This window comes from Taudactylus pleione, unplaced genomic scaffold, assembly GCF_031769625.1.
Source record: "Taudactylus pleione unplaced genomic scaffold, aTauple2 ptg000061l, whole genome shotgun sequence".
Taxonomy (NCBI): Eukaryota; Metazoa; Chordata; class Amphibia; order Anura; family Myobatrachidae; genus Taudactylus; species Taudactylus pleione.
In genome coordinates this window covers 14,451,235-14,461,790 of record NW_028284463.1, presented here as the reverse complement: position 1 = coordinate 14,461,790, position 10,556 = coordinate 14,451,235, and the positions used below count along the sequence as shown (strand labels likewise).

Genomic DNA, 10,556 nt, shown 5'->3' with positions numbered 1-10,556 from the left:
TATCCCCTACACCCTGTGCTGTCGCTGCTGCCCATCTAATACCTATACACTCCAAAAATATACCGGTAGGTTAATTGGCTCCCCTCAAAATTGACCATAAGTGTGTATGTGTGTGAGCATGTGTTAGGGAATATAGATTGTAAGCTCCACTGGGGCAGGGACAGATGTGAATGGCCAAATATTCTCTCTGTAAAGCGCTGCGGAATATGTGTGCGCTATATAAATAACTGGTAATAATAATAATAATAATACACGGCGGCCACTCTTCATATGCTGTATAACTACAAGTCCCAGCATACCTGCCACTTCCACATCACCTGGAGAGACTAGAGAACAGTACAGCGCCACCTGCTGCTGGAATGAGACCAGTTACAGTCAGTATGTGTATGCGCTCCTCCCAGCATGCACTATTCCGACAAGATGGCGGCGCCCAGTGATCGACATACCACCAACCCCTTAAGCGGCTTCCCGTTCCCTATTCCCGGAGTGAAGGAAGAAGGGGCCGGCAAGGCGGATGATGGGAAGCCGAAGAGGCCCTGCCGGGCATGTATGGACTTCAAGAGCTGGATAAGGGTACAAAGGAAGCAAAACGCGGCCTCTACGGTGAGATGTCTCCCGGCATGTGACCTGAAGGGCCCCTGTCTCACCTGAGGGGCCCCTGTCTCCCGGCCTGTCTCACCTGAGGGGCCCCTATCTCCAGGTCTATCTCACCTGAGGGGCCCCTGTCTCCCGGCCTGTCTCACCTGAGGGGCCCCTGTCTCCCGGCCTGTCTCACCTGAGGGGCCCCTGTCTCCAGGTCTGTCTCACCTGAGGGGCTGGCTGTCTCCCAACATGTGTCGCCTGAAGGGCCGGCTGTCTCTCGACATGTGTGACCCGAGGGGGCCGGCTGTCTCCCACCATGTGTGACCCGAGGGGGCCGACCGTCTCCCGTCATGTGTGACCCGAGGAGCTGTCTTATCTCCTGGGCCCTTTGATCTGAGCCTGGAAGACTGTTATAGACTTATAACCTGGAGTGTAAATATATATCAAACCCTTTTACTCCTGTGGCCGATATGACTTGAGGACGTGTGGGGGTCACATGTATACCTTAGTTTTTTGCCTTTCATGCATGTACATGCTCCTTTTTTCTACATGTATGCATACATAATGCCTTGAGCTCCTAACCTTTATACTAGTATCACAAGATGGCAATAAGGGTGATTTGTTTCAAGAGAAAAGGTTGTGGCCTAAACGGAGGCATCGTCAGTGTACATTATAGAGTCCATTCCTTGGTGGCCAAGTGTACAGTAGATAGCCCAGTAACAGGGTACCACAAGTGCCTGTATGCCATTGTTATATGACCTCAGGTGTCAGCGTTGCATGTTGTAAAACCCCAAAAGTTTATACCAAGAGAATGTTTTGTACATATGATAGGGAAACGGAGCAATAAAAATGGTGAATGCTGCTTTAACAAAGCTAAAAGTAGGGATAATGATTGTCTTGCCTCAAATAGTGGCACGTATTGTGCTAATTCTCTTTTTTATTTGTCCTCTGGCTACTCTATGCCGTCTGTGATTATGATGATTTTATTTTTTTCATTTCAGGAAGTTGACATTGAGGAAAAGGAACGACCCGCTGAATGCCCGCTAGATCGGGAAGAGCTTGGCCGGAGTACCTGGTCCTTCTTGCACACAATGGCAGCTTATTACCCAGACGATCCCACTCATAGACAACAGCTGGAGATGAAGAGCTTCATTAACCTATTTTCCAAATTTTATCCCTGTGAGGAGTGCGCGGAGGACCTGCGAGAGAGGTGTGTGGCGTTTTCCATTTGCAGTGCTCAGTCATTCACCTGGGCGCGTTTCTTAGGCGAGGAACCCACGGGTCACATCGCAGCAGCTAAGACCTTGTCTGTACTAGATTATTATAGTTCTGTGAGAGGAGAGTAATTGCGTAGACCAGTCTAGCTCTCTGCAGCCCTTTGTTGTACTTCATTGCAGATTACTTTTCTCTAAGTAGAACCAGCTATTACATCCCTCAATTACTGAACTTACTTTTAGAAATAGACAATTCATGTTTATTCCCTGCATTTATCATGTCTACACGGATGACATGTTGACATAATAGAATGTCAACCTAATGTCCCTGTTGGCCCAGCCGTCATTTACCTGTCTCATCGTCTCCGGCACTGCTTACTAGTCCCGATGGTCATTTGACGTCACTTCCAGCGCAAAACTTTAATCCTCCTGCGTTCTGGTAAGTATTGTTCCCCTAACACCCCCCTCCTCACCTCAGCAGCCTCTGCCTTAACCTCCTCTACCATGCAGCCTAACACTAACAGTCGGCATTCTGAGAATGTCGACAATCTGAGGATATCGAATTGGTGTCGGTCGACGTGTTAAACTATGTCAACATTGTGGTGTCGACATGATTACCATCGTCCATGTGACCAGATCCCAAATAATGCTACCTTACACTTTTATGGTACAGCCATGGGATGCACTGCTTACACCAGCAATAATAATTTACTCACATGGTTTGAAATCATTATTAATACATGATTGACTCTTTGGTTGTTTCGTCTAGTAGCATATAGGAGTAAATATCCCCAAATCATAGCCCTAAATTTATTCTACCAAACATCTATGGCAATGTTTACCAGCATCAGGAGCTGCTTCAGTGGCGCTCGCTAGATGCAATCGCTCGCACGATGTGTATGCAAATTACGTAGGCAGTGCAATCGCACAGCAATGCATTAGCACGCCCAGTATTTCTTAGGGAGCGATCACATAGTGTATGCAGACACCCACCAACCTGTCTTAAAATGCCCACTTGTGCACGTCATGTACAGGAAGTGTATGCAACCATCGGTACTTCGGATGCGATCGCAGCGCTTGAGATTGACTATACCCTGCCGCAAGCACTGCGACGTGTACTATGATGCTGTCTTATAATTATGCACACCTCTAAAACGCCATTGAGATGCTCAGGCACGCCTGCGTTTGCACCTCCACCCCATTTTTAATGGCCAGCCCGTTACTACCTACAAACGGCTTCCCCTGTCACTCACTCTGCTGGGCTGTCTGTGTGCAGCGAGAGCATGCATTGTGATCTATTGCTAAGGTATGCGCATGTGCACAATGTATACACACTGTATACCATCGGCAGCAGCGAGAGTATGCATCTTAGCGAGCGGGTCTGAATGAGCTCCTCAGTTCCTAAGGCACACTAACAGTCCAGGTTTTAAGGATAGCCATTCTTGAGCACAGGTGACATCAATTAGTTTGTTTTAACCATCTATACTCTACCAGGGATATATTTAAAACCTGCACTGTGGACCTTGAGGACCGAGGTAACTCAATTGAAGCTTTGAGGCCACAGATAGTCTGTTAGCTGTGATTTGGCTAAACTTCACAGGAGGAATAACCGTGGACCAAATATCTCTGCAGAGTGAGGAGCAATGTCCGTGGCAAATGATTTGGAGGAGACGTCGAGTCAAAGGGCGTTATTCAATTGTTTCACCACTTTACGCGCCCGACAGGAGCTATTCAATTGTTGCTCCTGTCGGGCAAGACCAGCTTCCAACGCGCCATTTCAGCTCGCAGCCCCAGGGGGGTGCGAGCTGAAATGGGAGAAAAGTGACCTGTTCGGGTGCCGAAACAGCACTTCTCGCAATCGCGTCCAGCACTTTGGTCGGGGGTAGCCATTCTACGCTGCTAAACCTGACCACTTTGGGCGCGATCGGCGCGAAAAACATCAACAATTGAATAGCGCCCCGTGATCTCCCGTCACTTTAGACGGGAGATCGGACGCGCTATAACAATTGAATGCTGAGTTTCTCAGTGGAAAAAACTTCAATAGCCTCTAAGACTTTTTTTCTCTTAGGCTAGGTTAGGGAGTCACAAACAAGCCCACAGTCATTAACGAGCAATAGGAGTCACTGGGTATAGTAACGCTGGAGTATGGTTTGGGAACCGTTACTCTGGCACAGGAATGCACCCAGGGACTTCCGTATATAGGAGGAGGCGTGAATTTGGTGCCTAGTGGTGCGTTTGGCTCTTTAAGACTTGTGCTGAGCGGGCCTATGGGAGCCACAGCCACAACCCGGAACTGCAGTGTGCCCGAGCGGCTGAAAGGAAGGAGAGGCGGCAATACTCACAGGAGCAGGTGCCAGAGACCTTCCACACGTTGCCCTGCAGACATCTCCCGACAACAGAGCTGCTGGACCTGGTAAGTAGACTGGGATCCGACACGCTGTGGCGCGTCTATAACTCTTCCTGCTTCGCCTCTTCACCGAGTCATTTAATACCCAACCCCACGTTAATACATGGAGAGAAGCGGTATCGGCGCACACAACGTTCAATGATACCCTAAGGCCCTCATTCAGAGGCGTTCGCAAAATGCGAGCGCTCGTTCTGAATGTGGGCGGCCGCTTGTATTTTGTAGTGCGGCCTCCTGGTCGCTAGCTAAGCTGTGGGTTACCACCCACAGCGTTAGCGACAGACCAGACCATCGGGGCTTGTGACGAGACCGTAAGGTTGGGTCTCGGCAACCGCAAGCCCCAGGGAGCTTCCTGCTATGAACGAGTAGGAAGCTCCCCACTGACATCACTGCTGATGTCAGTGCGGCCGCCCACAAAACGGCAGGCGTTCCTTAAGGAACGCCTCCGTTTGTGAAACCACCCCCCCCCCCCGCCACGCCTACAAAACAGCCTGAGCTGTCGATCAACATCAATAGCCGGCCCTTTTGTAGTGAGCTCCGGAGTGAGAGAATCTCTCTTGCTCCGGGGCTTGGGCACGTGCAGTGCGGCCGCTGCGTGTGCGCAGGGCCTAAACATTGATCCGCTTGCGAGCGAGTCTGAATTAGGTCCTAAATCCCCATATCACCCGTTCATACATATCCGCCTGTATTAGAAATACTTTTCTTAACATTATGAAGGAGTATTGCATCATAGCAATGACACAGTGTAAGTGGACCCTGAGCAGCGGGTGTGCTATAAAAAAACGACAGTAATAAGGTCGACATGCAATAGGTTGACGGTGTTAAAAGGTCGACTGGTTCAAATGGTCGACACAAAAATGGTTTGACATGTTTTGTTTTTGTAATTTAACCCTAACCCTCCCCCTCGTGCCTAACCCTAACAGTCCCCTCTGGCAGCCTAACCCTATCCCTCACCAAGGGCCTGATTCAGCAAGGAACGCAAGTGAGAGAACGTAAGCACTCAGGCGATGTTTTCGCACTATGCATGCATCGCGTCCGCTAACTAGCCAGTGCAATCGGGTAAGGGTACGCAGGCTACACGTAGTGTGTATGCAGACCCTTCCGATATTGACAGGAAGTGCCTTGTTGTGGGGGGTGACGGGGGGGTTGGGCGAACGCAGGCATGCCTGTGCGGTGGGACGCCGTTATTGGGGCGTGCCTAATTAAGGCAGTGTGGCGGCATACGCAGCCAGACGATTCGATGCATGCAAGAAGTGGCCAAAATCCTGCACGACATTAGGTCATCCTCTATTGTTCGTATGGTTCTTGATGTTTCCGCAGTCTTGCGGAAGTGTGCGGCATTGTGTAGTGCTGGGCGGCTGCATCTTATGCTGCGGTTGCCGTGTGTATGCATTGATTAGCATATACACGCAGTGGCCGAGTGCGTGCGTTCTCTCATTTGCATTCTTTGCTGAGTCAGGCCCCAAGTGTCTAACCCCTAACCTTTAAAATGTTGGAAAAAAAAATTAAACTTTTGACCTTTTGTCATTCAGCCTTTTGTACCTGGCGACCTTTTGTACCTGGCGACCTATTGCATGTTGGCCATCTGGTGTTGACATATTGACAGTCAACCTACTCATTGTCGATCTTCCATCCGGGTACCCTGGGCAGCACAAGGTAGAAGAGATAGAGAGATGCCTACAGGCTAATCGGGCTGGATCCTCCTGTTCTGTGGCTGGAGGAGAGACGGGTGATAAGAGCGGTCTCGTGTAGAGAGAGCGCAGATTGCTTTATAAAGAAGCAGTGATGTTTATCAGCAGCAGACACTCTCCGGGCTTCTATAGGTATTTATTATACGGTAATGATGGTTTTCTCTGCCAGGTGATAGTGTCACACACAATACATGTACCAAGCATTGGCAGAGCGGTTGTCTGTATTACACACTCCGGTTCCACTTCTTTACCTGTATTCACCCCTCTGCAAAAAGCCGTTTTCCTCATAGTCCTGGATGTCCTTACAGTGGTCAGCACCCGTTCCAAAGTCATATAGATGTCTAATAGAGTCCATCTGTTGTCGTGCATCTGCAGCTCTACCTTGTTCCTCTTGGCATATTCTCCTACAAGGAGCCTTGTTATACTGGGGAGAGAGGGACACACGTTTGTGAGGGTGCACAGTGAGCAGTGACAGATTCATTTCATTTTGGTCCTGAACAGAGTCTTGGACCCCTCCAAATTATGTGCAAATGTTCTACTGGGCCTTGTGCATGATCTTATACATTCCTGCAGGCGTCACGTAAGTGATTCATGCTCCCTACATGCGGGGAGGGTTAGGTACTAAGGGTAGGCTGCAGGAGGAGAGTGTTGGGCACTAGGGTTAGGCTGTGGGAGGATAGGGCTAAGCACTAGGGGAGGGATAGGCTACCGGATGAGAGGGTTAGGGGTAAGCACTAGGGGAGGGATAGACTACTGGAGGAGAGTGTTAGGGTTAAGCACTAGGGGAGGGATAGGCTACCGGATGAGAGGGTTAGGGTTAGACTGCGGGAGGTTAGGGTTAAGCACTAGGGGAGGGATAGGGTTACGCTGTGGGAGGTTAGGGTTAGGCACTAGGGGAAGGATAGGGTTACGCTGTGGGAGGTTAGGGTTAGGCACTAGGGGAAGGATAGGCTACTGGAGGAGAGTGTAAGGGTTAGGGACTAGGGGAAGGATAGGCTACTGGAGGAGAGTGTAAGGGTTAGGGACTAGGGGAAGGATAGGCTACTGGAGGAGAGTGTAAGGGTTAGGCTGCGGGAGGTAAGGGTTAGGCACTAGGGGGAGCGTTAGGGTTAGGCTGCAGGAGGGGAGGGTTAGGCTGTATGAGAGGAGTGTTAGGTACTAGGGTTAGGGTTGGGCATTGGGGAGGAGGAGGTTAGGCTGTTAGAGGGGAGGTTAAAGGTAGGCACTTGGGGGAGTGTTGGTCAGGATTAGCAATACTCCCTGCCGTAAACCGCACACAAACCACTGGAAGTCATCGTGACTGGATCTGGAAGACACTGCTAGACTGCCAGGGACATTTTGCCGACATTATAGTCATGTTGACATTTCATCAGTGTCAATGTTGACATGCTGCATGGCAACATTATGAATGTCAATAAAATATACCATACGCCTCAGATCCATAGTATAACTGTGCAAGCAGCATATGATATCTCAGAGCAGGACACAAGGCAGCATGGTAGCAGATAGGAGAGGATGTATGGATTTCCATCACAGGGTATGATGAATGACCAGGAGGCAGCTTACGCTGTAAGAAACATGGTTAGTGCCATATATATATAATCGTTTTGACATTATAATTGTGTGGTTACTTGATATGCTGACTTCCTTTTAAAAACAAAAATACACAAGTGAGGAAATCTGACACCCGTCTTAACTCTGATTCATATAAAACAATGACTGTGATTATAACAGGCTCAGTTTGTCCATGTCTTCTTCTAGCGCTAAGAACATATCAGGGAAAGGCTAAAGTGGGAATGTAACAGTCTTCCATTTGTAAATGCAAAGGGCCTCAGTCTCCCTTCTGTAGTGCCAGCCAGTCCTAGGCCTGTCAGCATGGGGCCTCATTCTCAAGGGGGATTAGGTCAGCAAAAAAAATTAACCCCCACTCCCCAGGAGAAACCAGCCTCATACTAATAGCACTAGGCCCACCCCACAACCCTGGGCAGTGCCTATCCCACAGTTTGGGGTAATGAATGGTTAAATATTAGTAAAAAAAAGTGTGTATATATATGTGTGTGTGTATGTATATATATATATATGTGTATATATATATATATATATATATATATATATATATATATATATATATATAATATATAATTTTTTATTTTTTTTTTATTTTTTTTTTTGTTTTAAATTAACACACAGGTTCCAGCAACCCCTTTCATGCCCAATTTTAATGACTGCCAGGGCATGCTGGCATTTGGAGAATCACAAGTGCCAGCTGTGCTAAACTATGTGCCCTGTATCCGCCGATGATCAGTCTCGTGTACAGTGACCCATCCTGCAACTAATCTGTGTGAGTTCCAAAGTTTTTGTTAGATGTCATAGACGCCTGTATAGACGTTTTGTGATTGCTTTAGTTGTGATACGTTTGTTGAGGCCTAGGGGACCCTGTATTTGGGATAATAGAGTATTGCTTCCTTCCTGCCTCTTTCTGATGGGCAGAGATCTGTGTGGCCTCGCCCATGAAGAGGTCTTTAACTGCGCCACAAGTCATGGAGGATAGAATAGAAAAAGAAATACAGAGTAGACAAAACGCGTCCCTGTCTATAACCACCGTGGAACTGGTGATATTGCCTAGTAATATTCTTGGACTATATGAGGAAAGGTCCGTTGCCATCTTTTAACTCCATCCGCTGCTGCTGTGAGCTGTACTGCGGCTGTTGTTGAACTGAATGGGGGATACACGTGATACTGATGTACTGTGCCGACCTGGTCTGACAATTACCAGACACCTGACGGAGAGTGCGGCCGCACTACACTAGCACCGAGAACTAAGCTCATACCACACCGGAAGCCACGCATATATCACACCTAAAGATTGGCACTGAGTGTGAGTAACTAAGGCAATTACTGTGGAAGAACTACCACCATCCTTGGTTATATCCCCTGAACACGGAACGTAGTTGGCAGGTGGAACGTGAGTAGATGGCTAAGCCGCTGGGGGACGCCCCGGATTCTACTGTTTATTTCAGTCTGAATTTTTTACTGACAGCCTGATTTGCATTTCTTCACGGTTAAAAAAGGGAAATTTGCATGTGTATTAATTAATTACACTTACTCTCTTACGGGACTTTTTTTGTGCAATTTCCAATCATTTAAAGCCAAGTATATACACCTTCTAGCTTGATACCCATGAGAATCATTAATGTGACTTATACTTATTAAAGGAGCAGAGATAAAAGTTTTTTTTTATTATAATGTGTATGTAGAATTTTTATGCATGTTTTAAATCTACCTGCTATTAAATAGATATTAGTGCAACCAGCACTGCCTTGTGTTATTAATGTTTCCAAGCAGTTGGATACATGTATTAAGTAGAGAATTATCCCCCTTGTTGTATTCTTGGAAGCAGATACAAGCTCCTTGTCATAGTGTCTTTGACAAAACGCGCTCATTATGGGTCACGATTTAGGAGGACAAGGTCTAGGGGAAGTCCTGAGAACTGGCATTGGGGTAAAATGTCTACAGCTTCGCCAGCTGAAAGCCTTGGTTTACTGTTTGCAGTTTATGCTGAAATTTAAAGCGTTTGAACAGAAAAGTTTCTTTATTTCAAGCCAGAGAGTCATTGAAACTGTCCATTTGCTTTGTTTCCAGACTAAGCAGCACTCAGCCTGACACCAGCAGCAGACACAGCCTGTCACAGTGGATGTGCATGATTCACAATGAGGTCAATAGGAAGCTCAGCAAGGTGGAATTTGACTGCTCAAAAGTGGACGAGAGGTGGCGCGATGGCTGGAAGAACGGGTCCTGCGACTGAGCGATCGTGTTGTTACTTTCCTCTGTTTTGCTAATATTGGCAGGTGTGCCACCTTTGTGGCTGACAGGCTCAGGTAGACGCTGACAGATTTTTTTTTTTGTCTTTAGTGCTGAAGTTTTGATATTCTGTGAAGTAATAAGTTGCACTACTGAGAGACTCCACAAACCTATGTCCTTAGGATGTACATTAATAAACAAAGTGAGTGAGACCTGAGGCATCGTCCTGTCTGACATCTGAGAGACCAAATAGTTTTTTTTTTTATTTGAGAGCATAGGAGAAAGGGGAAAAAAAGACTAATAGCAATGTACAAGCTGCCATTGCTGGTCCCTATTACATCATTATAGCTAGCCTTTCACCTTAGTGTCCATTGCTGGTCCCTATTACATCATTATAGCTAGCCTTTCACCTTAGTGTCCATTGTTGGTCCCTATAACATCATTATAGCTAGCCTTTCACCTTAGTGTCCATTGCTGGTCCCTATTACATCATTATAGCTAGCCTTTCACCTTAGTGTCCATTGCTGGTCCCTATTACATCATTATAGCTAGCCTTTCACCTTAGTGTCCATTGCTGGTCCCTATTACATCATTATAGCTAGCCTTTCACCTTAGTGTCCATTGCTGGTCCCTATTACATCATTATAGCTAGCCTTTCACCTTAGTGTCCATTGCTGGTCCCTATTACATCATTATAGCTAGCCTTTCACCTTAGTGTCCATTGCTGGTCCCTATTACATCATTATAGCTAGCCTTTCACCTTAGTGTCCATTGCTGGTCCCTATTACATCATTATAGCTAGCCTTTCACCTCAGTGTCCATTGCTGGTCCCTATTACATCATTATAGCTAGCCTTTCACCTTA

At 47.2% G+C, this 10,556-nt stretch overlaps 1 protein-coding gene across 2 annotated transcripts; it reads left to right on the top strand.

Moving 5' to 3' along the window:
- Window positions 1–363: 363 nt before the first annotated feature.
- On the top strand, window positions 364–10,031 carry GFER (growth factor, augmenter of liver regeneration). Of its 2 annotated transcripts, XR_015876435.1 has the most exons (4): window positions 364–603; window positions 1,584–1,792; window positions 8,082–8,232; window positions 9,534–9,617. XR_015876435.1 is itself a non-coding variant. In XM_088464930.1 (3 exons), exons 1-3 carry the CDS (start codon window positions 403–405, stop codon window positions 9,694–9,696), a joined length of 573 nt encoding a protein of 190 aa, XP_088321056.1. In that variant the 5' UTR covers window positions 364–402; the 3' UTR covers window positions 9,697–10,031. The 2 variants fall into 2 exon arrangements, 1 of the variants encoding a protein (XP_088321056.1); XM_088464930.1 differs by lacking the exon at window positions 8,082–8,232 and having other exon boundaries at window positions 9,534–10,031.
- Window positions 10,032–10,556: the final 525 nt, after the last annotated feature.

What these genes read in the sequence shown, in the direction of transcription:
- GFER (XM_088464930.1), top strand. Translation starts at nt 403, where the DNA reads ATGCACTATTCCGACAAGATGGCGGCGCCCAGTGATCGACATACCACC. An exon ending in AGCAAAACGCGGCCTCTACG is followed by an intron (nt 604 to 1,583) that starts GTGAGATGTCTC and finishes TTTTCATTTCAG; the next exon opens with GAAGTTGACATTGAGGAAAA. An exon ending in GCGGAGGACCTGCGAGAGAG is followed by an intron (nt 1,793 to 9,533) that starts GTGTGTGGCGTT and finishes CTTTGTTTCCAG; the next exon opens with ACTAAGCAGCACTCAGCCTG.